The sequence below is a fragment of the Eublepharis macularius genome, chromosome 1 (genome assembly GCF_028583425.1).
Source record: "Eublepharis macularius isolate TG4126 chromosome 1, MPM_Emac_v1.0, whole genome shotgun sequence".
Taxonomy (NCBI): domain Eukaryota; kingdom Metazoa; phylum Chordata; class Lepidosauria; order Squamata; family Eublepharidae; genus Eublepharis; species Eublepharis macularius.
In genome coordinates, this window is record NC_072790.1 from 188,114,809 (window position 1) to 188,135,323 (window position 20,515).

Below are 20,515 nucleotides of genomic sequence, written 5' to 3' on the forward strand. Positions count from 1 at the left end.
AGGGCAGTATATAAATTGAATGTTATTGTTATAGAACTTTGAGTTTATAGTAGGGGTGTGCACAAGAAAAAAACTTGGTAACTTCACATAAAAACCCAACCAGAGTTGCCTCCACACATACACAGCAAAAAAGCAGTTTTTATAATGGAAACTAAAAACAAAAAAAACCTTCCCCCCAACCCTATCCCTCCCAGACAGGCAGCCAACCCACTCCCCCACAAAGAGAGAAAAACCCATTGAGTCTTTAATAACTCTCAAACCAGGCAGTAGCAGTCAGTAAAAGTCCTCCAGGGACCGTAGATCTCCGAACAGAAAGCAGCAGCCAGGAATCTGCTCACTCCATATTAGAATCCTGTCGCAGGCCAAAGCAGGCCAAAGTCTCAGATCACAGAGAGAGAGCCAACAGCCAGTAGCAACAGGCAGGCAGACTCTTTCTCTGTTAGGCCAGAGCAAAATGGAGGCTGCTCTGAGGCAAGCTTCCTAATTTAACTCCTTGCAGCAGTTTAAAAAAAGGCTTTCTCCTCCCAGAGAATACCATTGGCCAGAGAAGGAGAGCAAGGATTAGCCAGTCACTCCCTCCTTCCTTCCCCCTCCCTTCTGCTTCACTCTTCCCTCCCATCGGGTTAAAAATGGCTGGAAACAGTGTTTCTTTGCTATTTATTAGAAAAGGAACAGAAAGGGACACTCCAGCCGTGATTTCTGAATTTTACCGAATTTTACCTAATAAATTCGGTAAATTCGATTCTAACGGAATCTGATTCAGTAAGCCCTTTTAAGTTCGGTCATATCAAATTTTACCAAATCAGGTAAAATTTGATATTTTTTACCAAATACCAAACCTGAATCGCACACTCCTAGTCTCCAGGATTAATTTTCGTCACCTATTTATGTGTTAAAGGAATATAAGAGAAATACTGCATTTATATTATAAAACCACCCATTAGGAATTGAGCTGTGCATCAGTAGGAATTTCTGTATCACTGCTGTAGCTTTCCATCAGATGTGGGACTGTAGAGCAGACTCTTCAGCACTACAAAAGACCTGACGTTTAGAAACTATAAGAAGCTGTAGCATAGTGGTTAACTGGCTGAACTGCAAATCACTGCTCTGCTGGTTCAAATCCTACTAGTGCCATAAGCACAGCTCCCCAGTTGTATTGTGGGGAAAATAACACTGACCCTGTTCACTGCTTGGATTGGGACAACAATCTGTCTGGAAGGGTGGAATATAAGGGTGGAATATAATTATATTACTAGCTTGATACCCGTGCTTCACTACGGTATTTAACTACTTTAAATCCAGTTAGAATACTTATGGGTATGCAAGATTTTTTGGTTTGTAGGTTTTTTTGGTTAGTTTTGTATAGCATAGTACCCAAGCTTCATAAAGGTGTTCGAATAAACCAAAGGGTATTATCCATATTCAGGAGTCTTGTACTGTCTTTCTTCAACTGTCTGCAGTTTCCTTTACCTGATTTTACCTCAGAACACAGAGTTCCACAGCTGACCAATCAGAGAGAGGGGGGTGCAAGCAGGCAGAAACCTTCCAGCCACACAGAAAAGCCACGTCCCACAGGGAGACTGGCAACCCTAGTGAACTTTTAGGGGGAGACAGGGAGGTGCATTTTACCTCAGGACACATTCAATGACTCCCAGTAGCAACTGCATACTCTTTAGAATGTGGGGGGTGAGGACCAATTAGACCACATATGGAAGTGAACTCTGTGTTCCAACTGTCTCGGGGGGATGAGGTGTGGAATGTTGTCAGCCCCAATCAGCCTGCATATGCAAATGACCGTGAAAGTCTGGCCCAATCAGAGAAGAGTGGCCAAGCTGGCAGTGGGCGGGGGTACAAGTAGGCAACAGCCTGCCAGCCACACAGCCTTTTGGGGAAACACATTTTACCCCTTTTTACCTGCTTAGGGGGGAAATTTCTTTAAATCCTTTTTTAGTTGGTGGTTACATCATGAAAGGAATGTTCTCCCCAAATTTCATGTTTCTAGGTCCAGGAGTTTGGGCTGAGCAATGATGAGTCAGTCAGAACACTTGTCTATATATAGATAGATAGATAGACTAGCTTGATGCCCGTGCTTTGCTATGGTGTTTAACTACTTTAAATCCAGTTATAATACTTATGGGTATGTAACATTTTTTGGTTGGGGCGGGGGAGTTGAGTTGGTTTTGTAGTATAATAGCATAGTACCTAAGCTTCACACAGTTGTTTGAATAAAGTGAAGTGTGTTGATGCTGAAAACCGATGAAGTGAATTTCGAAATGTAACATTTGTTGAAGAGATTTTAAAAGGAAAACATTGTAGTGCAATAAATAAAGTAAAAAATACATACAAGCGAGGGGGTTTTCTACTGAAGGACCTCTTTGTAGACCACATTGGTTGTTTTCCCCTCAGGTGCTAGGATCACCAGGCTGATGGGTGAGCTCACTCTGCAACAGGCCACACAGAACAGCCCTTGTGAGAAGCAGTCCTCCCTCAAATCAATTCCTATCACCTTCAGTGTCTGACCCTGGGACTTGATGATTGTCATAGCAAAGCAGACCTTGACAGGGAACTGCAGTCTCTTGAACTCGAAGAGGTTCCCTGATGGTATGAGTGGTATGTGTGGTATGAACACCGACTCCCCTCTCCCCCCGCGCCCCGAGCACTACCAGCAAACAATGTGGCCTTGATGATGTTCCTGTGGAGGGCTTTCACTCACAGTCTGGTGCCATTGCAGAGTTTAAGTGGGTTGAGGTTCTGGAGCAGCATCACTGGAGCCCCCACTTTGAGGAGAAACTTGTGGGCTGGGCCGCCAGGAGGGTTGAGTGTGTTGAGGAACTCCAGGGGTTAGTGGACCGCATCATCCATTTTCACCACTGAGTCCACCGATCTGTACTCCATTTCTGTCCCTTCGAGGGAGTTAAGTTGTGTTTCATTAATGATGGCAGCCTTGTCATTCTTGAGGGTCAGAATGGCACGCTTGCACAGCCAGTTCATGGAAATCTCTGTGATAGTGGCAATATCAGGGTATATTGTGGCTGTTAGGTCTGCTGGGGTCGTCACTACTGTGCCCAGGCCTGCAGGGATGGTCACCTTTCCCTTGGACTCGGGATGCTCTCTGTAACTTATTTTTAATAGAAGTTCAGAGAATTCTGTAGCAGACCCCCTCGCCTCTCAAGTGGACCCCCATGTTCTTTCTTGGTGAAAGTATCCTGATGAGGGGCCACAGATATGATGCCTTGACACACACTAACCTCAACAGCTCAAGTTCCCCTTGGGAGTACTGGCAGAGTCTGCCAGAAGTCTCCAGCCAGCAGCACAGTTACTCCCCCACACACACACACACATCACTCTCTTGTTGCCCCTGACATCTTTTAGGGTTATTCTCAGTGCCTCAAAACACCCCTTGTGCGCCATGGTGCTCTCATCCCAAACAACGAGCTTACAGTTCTGCAGCACTTGGGCCATGTTGCTTTGTTTTGATGCTGAACAAGGATGTTTCTGCATGGATGAGGTTAAGAGGCAGCTTCAAGGTAGCGAAGGATCATAGACTATGCCTGAGTGAGTCTTGACCTTCCATGGAAGTGAGTGCCTCTCTACTCTGCCACTCTGTACACCTCGGGATGATCTTGCTGGTACTTGGCCACTGCTGCCCGGTGCACCACAGGAGCACGATGTGCATAGTTCTTTGCTACATCTCTAAGTTGTGTCCTCCTTTTAGCATCCATGTATCTTGCACCACATCTGCCAGGAGGCTTCTTGGGAACAGTAAGAAGTGATGGCTATGAGAGGTGTGAGGTGGAGTTGGATTGAGGGAGGGGTGGTGTGATGGGCATTCATGTGAGAGGTTTGCATTGAAATGGCCTCTAGAAAGGTCGTACACCATCTCCCCATGAACATTTAAAAACTCAGTTGCCATACTTATATATAAAATCCCTATTCAGGAATCTTGTACTGTCTTTCTTCAACTGCCTGTAGTTTCCTTGATCTGATTTTTACCTCAGAACACAGAATTCTGCAGCTGCCCCATCAGACACAGGGGGGTGCATGCAGGCAGGCCTCACAGTAGGGTTGCCTAGTCCAGGTTGGAAAAGTCCTAGAGATTTGGTGGATGGAGCTTAGATAGAGTAGGGTTTGGGGAGGGGCCTCAGAATTGTATAATACCATAGAGTCCACTCTCAAAAGCAGCCATTTTCTCCAGGGGAACTGATCTCTGGCACCTGGAGATCAGTTGTGATTCTGGGAGCTCTCCAGCCACCCCCTGGAGGCTGACAACCCTACACCACAGGGAGATTGGCAACCTTAGTGAACTGTTAGTGAACTGTTAGTTCACCTCAGGACACATTCCATGACTCTTAGCAACTGCATATTGTTTAGAATGTTGGGCTGAGCCCCAATCAGGCCACATATGCAAATGACCTTGAAAGCTAGCCCAATCAGGGAAGAATGGCCAAGTTGGCAGTTGCGGGGGAGCAGGCAACCACCTGCCAGCCATACAGGGAAGCTGTATCCCTATGGGAAAACACATTTTACCCCTTTTTACCCCCTTAGAGGGTAAATTTCTTAAAATCCCTTCTTCTTGAGCCTCTACATCACAAAAGGTACATTCTCCCCAAATTTCACGTTTCTACTCACTTCCAAGGATGACAAAGTATTGTATATAATGCAATGTAGTTTCCCTGACCATTTAAGCCTCCTAAGATTGGGATTCATGCTCTCAGCAAGTTGCACGTTTCTAGGTCCAGGGGTTTGGGCTGGGCATTCATGAGTCATGAGTCAGTCAGGACACTTGTCTTTATATTTATAGATAGAGACTAGCTTGATACTCATGCTTTGCTATGGTATTTACCCACTTTAAATCTAGTTATAAACTGACTGGGGGGGGATGAGGTGTGGAATGTTGTGAGCCCCAATCAGTCCGCATATGCAAATGACCTTGAAAGGCTGGCCCAATCAGGGAAGAGTGGCCAAGCTGGCAGTGGGCAGGGGTGCAAGCAGGCAGCAGCCTGCCAGCCACACAGGGAACCTGTATCCCTTTGAGAAAACACATTTTACCCCTTTTTACCCCCTTAGCAGGTGAATGTCTTAAAATCCCTTCTTAGTGGGTGTTTTCATCATGAAAGAAATGTTGTCCCCAATTTTCATGTTTCTAGGTCCAGGAATTTGGACTGGGCATTGATGAGTCAGGACACTTGGATTTATATATATAGACTAGCTCGACGCCCGTGCTTTGCTACAGTATTTAACTACTTTAAATCCAGTTACAATATTTTAAGTGTATGTAGCATTTTTTGGTTTGGGGAGGGGGGTTGAGTTGGTTTTGTAGTATAGTAGCATAGTACCCGAGCTTTACAAAGGTGTTTGAATAAAGCAAAACATGTTGATGCGGAAAACTGATTAAGTGAATTTTAAAATGTAACATTTATTGAAGAGATTTTAAAAGGAAAAGATTGTAGTGCAATAAATAAAGTGAAAAATACGTACAACCTTTTTTTTTCTACTGAAGGACCTCTTTGTAGACCTCATTGGTGGTTTTCCCCTCAGGTGCTAGGATCACCAGGCTTCTGGGTTAGCTCACTCTGCAGCAGGCCACATAGAACTGCTCATGTGAGAAGCAGTCCTCCCTCAAGTCAATTCTTGTCACCTTCAGTATCTGCCCCCGGAACTTGTTGGTTGTCATAGAAAAGCAGACCTTGAGGGGGAACTGCAATGTCTTGAACTTGAAGAGGTTATCTGATGGTATGAATGATATGCGTGGTATGAACACCGACTCCCCCTGAGCACTGCCGGTGAACAATGTAGCCTCGATTCATAGGGAAAGGTGTCATATACTATAATTAAATAAATGCTGTCCATCCAATCAATTTTTCTATCATTTACACATCAGGAAATTCTTACAGTTAGAGTCTCTCAAACTGTGAACAAAGCATAAGTGGCAGGACTCTAATCTGGAGAACTAGGTTTGATTCCTCACTCTTCTGCTTGAAGCCAGCTAGGTGACCTTAGGTCAATCACAGCTCTCTGGAGCTCTCTCAGCTCCACCCACCTCACAGGGTGATTGTTGTGGGGATAATGGTAACATACTTTGTAAACCACTCTGTGTGGGTGTTGTTGTTCTGAAGGGCAGTATATGAATTGAATGTTGTTATTGTTATTATTATGTTTAAGGAAAACAGATTGTGCTATATTTCTACCAGTTTCCCATGTTACTCCAGAGAGTCTTCCAACTCCTGGGAGCAGTTTTTTCTGTAGATCAGGGGCGAGGGGATACACTGGGAAACATTAAAAATGTCTTCTTGTAAACTTGTTTCATTTGTGGTTTGACAGAATCCAACCATTACTTACTAATTTTTCACCAAGGTGGGGTGGGGTCATGTACCAGTGAAGTGGCTGAAGAAGATTCTAGAAAAGAGCCATTCTAAAAAAATGAAGAGCAAATATAACGATGGTTGTTGTGGGTCACAGGGACACTGAGAGATCTCTATCTTTTGGTGCTACACCTCTGAAGATGCCAGCCACAGCTGCAGGTGAAATGTCAGGAACTACAATGCCAAGACCACAGCAATACAACCCGGAAAACCCACAACAACCATCGTTCTCCGGCCGTGAAAGCCTTCGACAATACAGCAAATATAACCATGGCTGCTTCACAATAACTGGTAGCAAGAGGTTTCACAGTACATAGAACTGACAATTAACTATGGTCTTTTCTGCACTGGGCTTTTTCATCAGTTCTGGCCCCCATAATGTATCGATTTCTTTCCAGAGTCCTGCATACATGGTCGAAATACCCTGATTCAGTCTCCAAACTGCTTCCCAGACTTTTTTGCACTCTGCATGGTGACAAATTCTATCAAGTTTTGTGCAGTTTTTCTCCCTGCACACATACCCTGATTTTTTTCCCATTGACGTCAAACCAGGGCTTTTTTGAAGTGCAGAATGCTTTATTCAGAGTGACCTTGACCCTGCCTTCCACCCTCCCCTTTATCTCCATGTCCTGATTGGTTGAACAGCAACTAATCCAGTTTTTTCCTTTGTTTACATTTTTTAAAACATTGTTGCAATGGTGGTGCATTTTTTAAAAACCCTTGCAAGTTTCCTAAGTCTATCTGTTGCAGTATAGCTAAGAGTAATTTTAAGAATGGACTAAAAAGTGTGTTGTGTGTGCATCCTAACCTTGGCAATAAGAAGTAAATTTCTTTTTAATTTTTTAAAAACCAACAGTGCTGCAACTTTGCAACCTTAGTGCATTTTTTTAAAAAAAAACTTGCAAGTTTCCTCAGCCCATCAAGTGAGGAAACTGACATATCCTTAGTTGATCAACTGATGAAACTGATGATTCTTTAGCTAATCAGCTGAGGAAACTGAGGAGTCCTCAGCCAATGGACTGAGGAAATTGACGTGTCTGTAGCTGATCAACTGACAAACAAAGCCAGCAGCAGAAACAGGATATTTTCTAGTGCAGAAAAAATAAACATCACTTCAGTTCAACTCCTTCAAGTGTGGAATTATAGAGGCCCAAAGTGGATCTGATCCTTGTGAATCAAATACCCCAAAAATCCGCTGTAAGTGTGCATGCAGAAAACACCAATATCTGCTTAAACTGGGTTTGAATTTTAGTGACTAAATCAAAGGATATAAAATGTTCAATATGACTTTTCATGTTCATATACATGGGCTAGAAACGATAAATAATTTCGTAATTATGTAGAGCTTTTAATGGTGTCAGTGTTTGAAAAAACACTTTGTGTACAGTATGTATTCTGTACACTTAAAATTCCTCTATGCAACTTGTAAACATTATTTATTCCTTCTTTAGATTACTACGCCAGTCTCCTGCAGTAACAAGAAGGCCACACATTTGTCCCAGGAGTCTCATCACCATGAGTAAGCATCCATGTCAGGCTTGTCTCAATTGCTACTGCTTACATTAAATATATCCCTGTTTTAATGACATCTGGAATTTTTACTTTAATTGTCTTGTGCTATGAAGACTATTTGAAATTCTAATAATTCATGTAAATGTGTGTAATAGTTTCCAAAACTGTTTCCTGAAAAAGTATTTGTAGATTGATTCCAAATAGCAGCATTAAAGTCTTAGTTATACTGTTTCTTCAGGTATCTTCTAAATTATCTACCATAAACTCAGGAGGGTAGGAAAGAAATAGCTTCTTTCTAACTTTTGTGCCTCTAGTTTGAGAGTAGCATGAAGGCATCTTCTGATATAGTGGTATGAGAGGAGGAAATGGGCACAGCATGCTTTCCAAAATGTGAGGGTACTTGAAGAGCAGTAGTAACTGACCACATTCAGATTTAGGCAAGTTGGTTCTATCAAGCAGTGAGGGAATGTTATTTCCAAGCACCCAGTCAATAACTACTTATCAGTCTGGTCAAATGAGAACAGATTTTCAAAAATTGTTCAGTAGGCTTTTTCCAAGGGCCATGGGTGGTGTAGTAGTTAAGAGTGTTGGACTAGGATCTGAAAACACAGATTCAAATCCTTCTCTGCCATAAAAGCTTGCTGGGTGACCTTGGGCCAGTCACACTCACAGCCTAACAAACGTCACAGGGCAGAGTAGACAAACTCTGGGTGCAAATTAAAAAAAACGTAAGGTAGGGAAGAGGAATGGATAACTTACAATGTAACTTACAATGGCTATTTATTTATTTATTTATTTATTTATTTATTTATTCTCACTGAATCACAAATGACGTTATTTATAATCCATATATCTCATCGAATCAATGTTAGATATTTGTTACACATATTTGATATGTATTACTCAAACAGATTTACATTTTGTATATATTTATAAATAAAATATACTAAACAGTTGTAAGGTAGAGCACAGTCTGGGTGAAGTTTAAACAGGTGTTAAATTTGCCCGTGGAACTCTGTAGAACTTAAATGTGCTTTACCTTGAGACTGTATTGTACCCAGAATTACTTGGAGGCAAGGAAATTGCTTTGAAAGCAAAGATATTTCGTTCAATTAAAATATTTGTATTTTTTTTTCAAATCTCGGTATGTATAAGCAGTAGTACTGATTTGTCCTTATTCTATGTGCTAAGTGCCCTTTGTTGCTTCTTATGCCCCCTAAAAGTTCAACATGCCTCCTATAGATAGTTGATATCACTGCAGCTGGTGCTTGCAACCTGCGGTAGCATGATCCAATGCTTAGTGAACAGAAAGAACCAGTCAGAATTGCCAAATAGACTAACACAAACAAGCAGTACTGAGTGTTTAGTTTTGATCTGCAGCATCAGTGCTTTTGACTTACTCAGACCTAAAAAGTTCTATTAATGCCAGATTTATTGTCGAAGGCTTTCACGGCCGGAGAACGATGGCTGTTGTGGGTTTTCCGGGCTGTATTGCCGTGGTCTTGGCATTATAGTTCCTGACGTTTCGCCAGCAGCTGTGGCTGGCATCTTCAGAGGTGTAGCACCAAAAGACAGAGATCTCTCAGTGTCACAGAGCCAGATTGTTTTTCATTTTAAGCAAAGTTGAAGTCAGTGAGCTTAGATTGGACTGTTTAGGATTGTACTGTAAATCCTGCATGCATGTGTGCATGCAACAGAGCATAGGCCTTAATCCCCAAATATTTAATGAATGAATGAAATAAATAAACATAGCCATCAACACTTTCAGTTCCATTATATAATAAAAAGAATGTCAGATTTTAGTAGTACAAAAATTAAAATATATCCAAAGGATAGTATACAAAGGACTGCATAATATATTGGGCAGTAGTCTTTCAGATTTATTTAGTGTATATTCACTGCTTCTAAGTAGCAGAAATTTGCAGAATGAATTACATTCTTATATTCCTGTGAAACTGCTATAAACCTTGAGAGTTCTGTAAAATATCCCATTTAAATAAATCGTAGCCAAAGGCTACATTTTTCTGGTGGACAATAAAATACCCAAAAGCACACACAAACTGGTCATATGACAGCTCGTGCTTCAGTTAGCTGTGTTTCTGATTTTTTCCCCCTTTTTCTCCCATAGCCATTGGTTTAGCCCTGGGGCTAGGAAGGAACATAGCCAGGTAAGAACCACTTTGATCAAGAACAATTTATTTCATATATTTGAAGGAATTTAACTGTCTCCTGTCTGGTAGTTCAGTATCAGATATGGAGCAGTATATGTCTTCATTCTTGCTTAAATCCATTGAAAATGTTTAACAAGCTGCTCAGTGTGAAACTTTGAAGATTCTGTACTGTTCTCCCAGTGATCATCAGCTTCTGCTTCATTCTAATGAAGTTATGTGAATGAAGAATGCTGTGGAACACTTGACTGAGTCTAAACCCATATGTTCACAGGAATCTTTTGTGCATGTCAACACTTGCATGAGCTTAAAGAGACTCTGGATTAGGCTGAAAGCATTTTTCAAGTGGTTGTTTGTCAGACTGAAATTCAGTTTATCTTTTGTGAAAAGTGTTCATTCATTGTCGTTCTTCTGTGCCTCCACACATGGGACTGCGCAGGCGCAGGCCAGCCGCCGGAAGATTCTTTACCGCTTTTTTGCTCCGAAGGGGCCATTGGTCGCGAGTGCACAGCGACCGTTTCCCGCCCAAACGGTCACGTTCCCAACGGCGAGCAATGGCCCCTTCCCTCAGTTCTCTTCTTGCCGCCGCTAGAAGTGAATGCCCGATTCACAGCTCCGTGATTGAGTGTTTTTTCTTATTGGATATTTCGGTACTGACTTGGATTTTGGACTTGGACAACGCATCTTCTGACTGATTTGGACTAATTCTGGACTCGGTGTGTATTGACTTGGCTTGTTTTGACGACGCGACATTTCGACCCCTTATGGCTTCTAAGGCCTTATTCAAGCGCTGTGCCCAGTGCCAAATGAAAATGACCCAGACCGATGGGCACGATCTATGTCTGTTTTGCCTCGGAGAGGGTCATAATGTACCAGCATGCAAGATCTGCCAGAAATTCACTCATAAAGCAAGACAGGAGAGGTCTCTGCGATTGAAACCATCGCTGTGGCAGAAAGTGTTGGATGGTGAGGAAACTTCGAGACCCCCTTCAGTAGCGGGGAAAACTCCGTTGTCCTCCCCAAAGGCCACTCAAAGCCCTGCTCCAGCCGGGAGGGATTCGAGAGCGGGCTCAGTTGTGTCTTCCAAGTCGGTAACAACATCTAGACCGACAAGTAAGACAGCTTCGAGGGCAGGATCGGAGGTGGCAAAGTCCCCCAAAACACCCAGGGAGACAGCGCCTCTGAAATCGACTCCAACAGGAAAGTCGGTGTTGAAGCCAGGGTCGGATGGCAGCGCAGATTCGGCATCGGATCCGAAGAGCAAGCCAGGTTCCGCACCAGATCCGACTGGCGTGTCGACTCCGACGGTGGATCCGACTAGTGTATCGGCTCCGACAGCGGATCCGAAGGGTATTGCTACTCCGAGACCGGAGGCTGGGAAGAAGTCGATGGCCAAGAGGGCTTCGGATCCGAGAGCCAGTTCGGAACCTCCGTCAAAGAAATCGAAGAAGTCTAAACATCAACATCCTCGGTCCCCACAGCACCGATCGGCTGATGATGTGGTGTTGGTTTCTCCACGCACACTCTCGCCTCACTTGAATTCCCCGGACCGTTCTGGCCTTGATGAGGAGGTGCCGGATCCGGGTGCATTTGTCGTGGTCTCCAGCGAGCATCGTTCCCCATCATCGGAACCAAGCCCGACTACCCATCGTTGGATCCGACGACACTTGGACAGAAAGCCATCTCCCGCATCTCCAGCATCATCCACTCGGAGCCGACACCGATTGTCCGAGGAAGAGAGTGCAGGCTCGGAGCATTCCCTGGCTTCGCAACACCATCAGGCCTGTTATATTCTGGCCCCATTTCGTTGCCAGTGGAAAGGTGCGCCGATGGGGTATGACTCCTTGGATCCGAGACCATCAACTTCCAGGCAGCGTGGCTGGCTACCTCCACCATTCCCAACAGACGTTTCATCTGCCCCTGTTTCCGATGTGGAGGAGGTTGATGTCGAGTGCTCCGAGTATGGATCCGAATCAGTGTCGGAACCATCCCCAGATGACAACGTGGGTCCGAGTACAAGTTCTCCTTTTGAGGACCGTCGTATCTACACTGACCAGATGGCCCGCATGGCAAAGGCATTGGAGATTGACATATCCTCCGCAGTGCCTAGGACAAAAGACAAGCTGCTGTGCCGCATCTACGGTGAGAACCCAGCAACAGTGGGCTTCCCAATGCTGGAAGGCCTGGAAGAGATAGTAGAGAAAGTGTGGAAAGTGCCGTCAGATCTGCCAGCAACATCGAAGCGTATTGAGCAGATGTACAAGATTAAGCAAGGCACGTGGCAATCACTTGTCAAGCATCTTCCACCATCATCCCTGATAGCTGATGAAATCCAGCACAGGAGATCTGGTTCTTCCTCTGCCCCACCTGATAAGGAGGGAAGGAAGATTGATGCCCTGGGCAGACGCCAATACTCCATCTCAGCATTGGGCCTCCGTATAGCCAACTACCAAACTATCATGGCTGGCTATCAATTATACTTGTGGGAGAAGCTATCCTCTTCTGTTGCTGGCTTGCCTGCAGACAAGAAGGCTGTGGTGTCCCTACTGCAAAATGAAGCAGTTCGCCTTTCAAAGCAGCAAATGAACGCAGGGAGCCATGCCGCAGATACTGCTGCCCGGGGTATGTCAGCTGCAGTGCTCTTGAGAAGGCACTCTTGGCTGCGGTCAACGGCTCTCCCCATAGAGGTGAGAACCAAGATTGAGAATTTGCCATTTGAGGGAGATTCCCTGTTTTGCAGCACGACGGACAAGGCACTGAAAAAGAAGGAGGAGGATAGGCAGACAGCTCGGTCGTTGGGAGTGACCTTGCCTGAGAGGTCTGCATTTAAGCCACGGTATTCGACCAGATACAATCCTTACCAGTATCATGGAAGATACCAACACCGTCCCTACTTCCAACACAACCCCGCGTCCCAACGCCAGTTCACTGCTGCACAGCAACCAAGGAGGCGTAGGCCATTCAAGCCCCGTCCATCTCAAGCTCCTGCCCAGCAAAAAGATCCGCAGGGAGCAGGGAGGCAGTTCTGACAGAACAAAGCAACCGCAGCCCTGAATTTCTCGGACAGGCTGAAGCCTTTCCTGTTTGAATGGGAGTCAATAACATCTGACTCATGGGTCTTAACAATTGTTAATAAAGGCTATGGGTTGGAATTCAGTGAACTGCCTGTGTGTATTCCACCATCAAGGGCTGTGAATAATACCTTGGTGGAACTAGAGGATGAGATCATGTCTCTGTTGGCCAAGGGTGCTGTGGAGGAAGTGGCATATGAGGAGTCTGAGAAAGGCTTCTTTTCTCGCTTCTTCCTGGTTCCCAAAAAAGATGGTGGTTTACGTCCCATTCTAGATTTAAAGGGACTTAATGCCTTTCTTAAAGTTACAAAGTTTAAGATGGTCACATTGTCTGCAGTAATTTCCTTGTTAAAGAAAGGGGCTTGGTTTGCTGTCCTTGACCTGAAGGATGCCTATTTCCATGTTGGAATACTAGAGGAACACAGAAAATTTCTGGGGTTCGTTTACAAGCGAAGGGTGTTCCGTTATAGGGTGCTTCCCTTCAGCCTATCTACGGCACCACGAGTATTTACTAAGTGTGTGGCGCCTGTGGTGTCTTTCCTTCGGGAGAATGGCTGTACCATCTTTCCATATCTTGATGACTGGCTTATCGTGGCAGACTCAGAGACTAAGCTGTTGCAAGAAGTGGACTTAGTAGTCAGGACTTGCAAATGTTTAGGTCTGCTTGTAAATTTTGAAAAATCAAAACTGGTACCAAGCTGTAAAGTGTCTTACATTGGTGCCGTATTGGACTCAGTAAAGGGTAAAGCACTACTACCTCAAGACAGAGCTAAGTCTCTGAGGGGATTAATTTCCATGTTTAAAAGAAATCGTTTCCAATCTGTGTGCACAATTCAATGTTTACTGGGTCATATGGCAGCTGCTACATCAGTCGTACCTTTTGCGAGACTGCATATGCGTCCGCTTCAAAATTAGTTTGTGCAAAGGTACATTGCTCTGCAGCACCCTCCATCTCTCAAGTTCTCGATACCTAGGGTCATCCTGTCCTCCCTTGACTGGTGGCTGTCGGATGACAATTTGTTTAAAGGAACCCTGTTTGGCTTTCTGCATCCTGAGGTTACAGTGACCACAGATGCATCCTTGCAGGGATGGGGGGCCTATTGTGGTCCAGTATGTGTTCAAGATGTGTGGTCAGAGAGAGAAAGAAACCTACATATTAATGTCCTTGAATTAAGAGCTATACGTTTTGCACTTGTGTCCCTTGCAGCACTTCTGCAGAATCGTCAGGTGTTGGTACAGATGGGCAACACGACTGCTATGTATTACCTAAACCAGCAAGGGGGCACAGCATCTATGATTCTCTGCAGGGAGGCCACTCTCATTTGGCAATGGGCGATTCAGAATGGTGTGATGCTTCGGGCTATACACGTAGCGGGATCAGACAATGCTCGGGCGGATGCCCTCAGCAGAGTACTCATGTTGGACCACGAGTGGGAACTAAACGTAAAGTACATTGGGCCAATCTTCCAGATGTGGGGCCAACCGAGCATAGATGTGTTTGCAACGTCAGCAAACACCAAGGCCCAGATATTTTGTTCAAGGGCAGGGAGCGACCCCCTCTCTATTGGGGATGCCTTCCAATTTATGTGGACCCACAAGTTGCACTATATGTTCCCACCATTCCCACTGATACCAAGGGTGTTATGCAAAATAGAGAACGACAATGCAGATTGCATTCTGGTGGCACCCTTCTGGCCCAGGCAGGTGTGGTTTCCAAAGCTGTTGCAGCTGTCCAAACAGATATGTGTGAGTCTGCCTCCCTGGCAGGATCTCCTGGTGAACGGGAATCTGTTTCACCACGAGCCCAAGAAATTGCACCTGACTGTCTGGCGGATACGACCCCGCCTGTAGACTATTCTAAGCGAGTGGAGGAAGTTTTATTAAATGCAAGGAAACCCTCCACGAGGCAGTCTTACGAGGCCAAGTGGCTTAGAGTTGAGACTTGGGCAGTCTCAAAGAATGTAGTGCCTTCTAGTTGCCCTTTATGGTTGATTTTTGACTACTTTTGTCATCTGAAGGACCAAGGGCTTAGGGTTACCTCCCTAAAAGTGCACCTTGCGGCTGTTTCCGCATTTCATGATCAGGTTGACGGCCATACAGTGTTCTCGCATTACAAGTCTCGTCAGTTTCTAAAAGGAATGTTTAATCTATACCCACCTGTGTCACCACCAGTGCCTCAATGGTCTCTATCCCTGGTGCTCTCAAGGTTGATGCTACCGCCCTTTAAACCGCTAGCTACGTGCCCCTTGGACTTATTGTCTTATAAAGTGGCATTTTTGGTGGCTGTTACGTCTGCTAGGAGGGTCAGCAAGTTAACAGCGCTTCGGGCTGACCCTCCATTTCTACGCTTTCATACTAATAGGGTGGTTCTGCGACCATGCCTTAAGTTCTTGCCCAAGGTGGTGTCTGCTTTCCACCTGTCACAAGAAATCACGTTGCCTGTGTTCTTTCCGCAGGCATCTACTAAAGGAGAAAAGGCCCTTCACACATTAGATTTGAGGAGGGCTTTAGCCTTTTATTTAGACAGGACAAAAGATTTCCGTAATAGTCCCCATCTTTTTGTCTGTTTTGGGATTAAAGACAAAGGGCACAAAGCATCGTCACAGACAGTGTCACGATGGATAGTGTCGGCCATTAGTAAGGCTTATGCTCTGGCCAGGGTAGATTGTCCATTGGTGATCAAGGCCCATTCCACATGATCTCAAGCATCTTCATCAGCCTTTATCAGGGGTGTGCCGTTGACTAACATTGGTAAAGCGGCTACGTGGTCATATGCTGAAACATTTGTAAAACATTATGCTATGGATGTTAATGCAGAGCAAGATGTTGCAGTAGCAAGGGCTGTTCTTCACTCCTTGTTCTCATAAGAAGACATTAGAATGTTTTACTCCAATGATGGAGAATCGCATTTTGTGAGAATATGTTTATTGAACATGGTTACTTATCTTGTTGTTCCTGTTACAGATGGTTATTGTACATAGTAAAATAGAGTTGGACTTCACCCCGCCTCCTTATTGTCTGAAGCTTGGTACTCTCCCATGTGTGGAGGCACAGAAGAACAACGATGAAAACAGGGTTGACATACCTGTAACTTTTGTTCATCGAGTTCTTCTGTGCTGACACACATCCCTCCCTCCTGCCCCGCTGTGAATTCCAGAAATACTGCCTTCATGTACTGGGTAGCAGCAGCAAGGGAGAACTGAGGGAAGGGGCCGTTGCTCGCCGTTGGGAACATGACCGTTTGGGCGGGAAACGGTCGCTGTGCGCTCGCGACCAACGGCCCCTTCGGAACAAAAAAGCGGTCAAGAATCTTCCGGCGGCTGGCCTGCGCCTGCACAGTCCCATGTGTGTCAGCACAGAAGAACTCGATGAACAAAAGTTACAGGTATGTCAACCCTGTTTTCTTAAGAACCATATGAAAATCTGAAGATGAGCTTGAAAGTATGGATGTTAATTCAGCAGGACAGTTGTCTGAAAGAGACTTTTAGAATACGTGGTTTCATTTTTCAATGTTACCATTGTGTTGTATGTGTAACAGTTTCAAAACATTGTAATACCAAATCTCAAAAAGAGTTTTCAGGACTATAACTAAAGTCTTTAGAAGATGAATAACACAACAGGTAGGGTGGGAGAACAAACAGAATGGGATGGAGAAATGTCTCCAGTCCAGACCAAAGTAGGGGCACAGTTGAAACCCAGAATGTATATTATAAAATATTTTTTAAAAGCTGTTAATCTGCTGCGCAGGCAATTTTAAGCATTTGCATTTGATAAAGATTTTCTCTCAAACAACCAGGAAGTTTAAAAGTGTGGTCAGCGTTATTGCAAATAATGTTTTATGGGATTAATCATGTATGTTCTCTGATCTTTGTCTTCTTTGCTTATGCTACTTCTCCCTTCTTCCCCATTGCTGCTATCATGATGTAGAGTGTAGTTCTGCCTCTTCCTCTGTTAACTTTACAAGTCTGCCACCCTTTCATTGGTAAGGGAAACATAAGCCCCATGTGCACCTGGTTCATCATTATTATGCCATGTGTACAGGCTGTTCTGCTGCTTCATCTTCCAGTTTCTGAGGGTTCTATTCCTTTGAGGAATGGGAAAGAATGCAAAATGCCCTATAAAATGGAGCCATAATGGAGATTCACTAGAGTATTCAACTGGGGGTATTTGCTATTTGTCCTAGGCTGACACCATACAATAAATATTTCTACTTACAGTTTAATAAACTATATTCTTTATAGAAATGTGACAAGAAGAATAATGGAATCTGTGTTATATAATGTTATAAAAACAATGAACTTTCTCACTTGTGTTCCTAGGTATAGATATGCAGTCAGGTGTCCTATAAGAGATATAACACAGAGACAAAAATAAAAACAAAGACTGTGGTCCATCGTATCAAAAATATATGCCTTTCCTCTTGGTACAAGTGCGCATACACATAGTTACATGTTTTGAGGCCATCTTGATGGCCAAATACAAAATTCGGGAGTCCTCAAGTATTAGCTTCAAGTTTGATCCTTAGGGAGTTTTCCAGAGCACATCATTTTCTTACAGCTGAAATTCCATTCCCTTTCCTAATAATTCGTAGCAATGAGTTTGCTTCTTTCACCCCTGCTGCATACTGGGTTGACATTTCATTGAGCTTTCCACAAAACCCCCAAGATCTTTTCCAGTCTGAATCTCAGCCAGTTCAGACTATCAGCATAAATTTTAAAATATTTTTTTTATTTGAATGTGCATCTCCTTGCACTAATCCACGTTGAATTTCCTTTGCCCCATAGTTGCCTGCTCACCCAGTTTAGAGAGATCTTCCTGTAGTTCTTCACAGTCAGTCATGGTTTTCACCGTACTGAATACTTTGGTATCTGCAAAGCTTGGCTACTACACTGTTCAGCCCCAATTCCAAATAATATATGAACACATTAAATAGCTCCAGACTGTTGTGGGAGCCAACTGTTCGCTTCATTGTGAGAACTGTCCATTTATTCCAACTCTGTGCATTCTTCCAACATATAATCCATAAGTGGACACATGCTCTTGTCCCATGATTGCAAAACTTACTCAGGAATCTTTAGTGAAGTACCTTGTCAGAAGCATTTTGGAAGTCCAAGTATATGATACCTAGGGCTATGAAGCTCCCAAAAATTGGTTTAATCTGGATATGAGTAGCAGGAATACCATAACTTTTCAGTAACCCTGATATCGATTCTCCAATCCAGTTGGGTAAAGTTAGGGAATCCCCAATATAACCGACTGTTATTCCCTAAGGGGGAAACTATCCAGGGGCTGGGAGGGTCATTTTTCAAACAACTTCCACCAAATTTGCAAGGAATCTATTGCTTCCTTATCCACTAAAGCCCCCTCCCCCCAAGTTTCAGGAAGATTGGACCCTGGGGTCCAGTTCTGTGGGGCTCAGAAAACAGTGCCCCAGCCATTTTCCATCATTTGTCATGGGGATTTCCAAGGCTTTCCAGGCAAAGAAACCTTAAGCAAAGTTACAGCCCCTGGCCAACAGAAGTAACAAACTGAAGCAAGGGAACCAACATCAAAGCAGAGAATCATGTCAAACCATATCAGAAATCCCGCCACAACCAAACTGAAGGACAGTGTTGCAAGCCCAACAGAACTAGTGTTACTCACAGAAACCAGGCAGAAACCAGAGCTAATAGGGGAGCACCACAGAACAGAACCAAGTTGTGGTGGACAGGATCAAGTTGTGGCAGACATGACTGGCTCCAGCTCTGCCTCTCCTGAGTGACAGCCAGTGGGAGAGTTAGTGTCTGCTGGAGAGTAAGAAGGCTTTTGGGAGTGGCTAAAGGAGAAGGGATTTGACTCTGCTGAAGAGAGGCAGCAGAGATATTGCTGGCTAATTTCAAACCTGTTCTGTTCCATAGAAACATTCTCTGTTAAACTCCAGTAAATTTATTAGTTTAAAATCCATTCATTCCTATGTTCCATCTTGTAAATGAAATTTACTTCTGTTTGGTTTAACCATGGCTGGCTTGAAATCAATGAATGAGAGAAAATATTCCATACAGTCCTCAAACACTGTGGTCACATTAAATGGGCCAAGTTTAAATGGTGGCAGCATATATATGGGGAAAGTAACTTTACCTAAAAAAAGAGCCCCATGGCACAGAGTGGTAAGCTGCAGTACTGCAGCCCAAGCTCTGCTCATGACCTGAGTTTGATCCCGGGCTCATGGGAGTCATTGAATGTGTCCTGAGGTAAAATGCACCTCCCAGTCTTCCCCTCAAAGTTCACTAGGGTTGCCAATCTCCCTGTGGGGCCTGGCTTTCCTGTGTGGCTGTCAGGCTCCTGCCTGCTTGCACCCCTCTCTCTCTGATTGGTCAGCTGTGGAACTCTGTGTTCTGAGGTAAAAATCAGGTTACTTATCCATAAGTAGTATAACTGGATTTAAAGTAGTTACATACAGTAGCGAAGCACAGGTATCAAGCTAGTATACTTCCAAGTAGATTATCTCATGTTTGAGTTCTTTAAGAACTCTTGGATGCATGCCGTCTAGACCTGCAGATTTATTGGTTTTCAGTTTGTTTAGTAGTTGTAGAACTTCATCTCTCATCATCTCAGTTAGACTCAGTTGTTTAGACACCCTTCCCAGAAACAGATGCAAAGTGTTCGTTCAATTTCTCTGCCATCTCCCCATCTTCCTTAAGCAATCCTTTTATTCCTTCATCATTCAAAGGCCCAATTGCTTCCCTAGCTGGTTTTCTGCTCCAGATATATTTGAAGTAATGCTTATTGACTTCAGTAGAAGTAGAAGGGTGTAATTATGCTTAGGATGGAACTGGCAGTCATAAATAAAATTTTTAATTAAAGAAAAGTCTTGATCTTGGAAATGCCTTTTAATATTGCACCAAATGGTTTTATTGTATTGGACAGTAGGCCATTTGTGCCATTTATTCATAAACTGACGAAAGGAGTATATTTTTCCTTTTCATCTATGAAATATTTAAATCTAATAAACTTCATTTATGTTACAATTCACTGTTAGAATTTTACTAAACTTGATTTACATGATCTATTTCACTCCATAAATACAGTGAAGGACTGGGTAGGTATGCAATCTACTGTGTGTTCAGATGGAAGTTTTGTGTACTGTTAATATAGCATTTTACCATATGAAATACTTATTCATTCTTACAACAGTTCTATCGCATAGGTTTCCATTTTCAGAAGGCTTTTGGACATGAGATTTGAACTTTCAAATGAATTTAAAATGCTATATGATCACAACGTTTATTTTTATTTATATATTTAAAACATTTTCCCATCTAAATAGGATCCAAAAGGCAGCAAACAACAAGTATTAAAACATTTAAAACATTAAAAATAACATTTATTTATTTCATGTAAGTACAATTAAAATGTATAGACA

General features: G+C 43.6%; 1 protein-coding gene across 3 annotated transcripts in view; it reads left to right on the forward strand.

Annotated features, from left to right (window-relative positions):
• GPATCH2 (G-patch domain containing 2) overlaps positions 1-20,515 on the forward strand; it is a 152,435-nt gene that overhangs the window by 79,397 nt on the left and 52,523 nt on the right. For all 3 annotated transcript variants that reach the window (XR_008597759.1, XR_008597758.1, XM_054990405.1), the window contains exons 6-7: positions 7,814-7,881; positions 10,003-10,042. Coding sequence is in view for 1 of the 3 variants with exons in the window: in XM_054990405.1 (XP_054846380.1) it covers positions 7,814-7,881; positions 10,003-10,042 (108 nt within the window). In the remaining 2 variants the exon portion in view is untranslated. The remainder of the gene's footprint in view (positions 1-7,813; positions 7,882-10,002; positions 10,043-20,515) is intronic.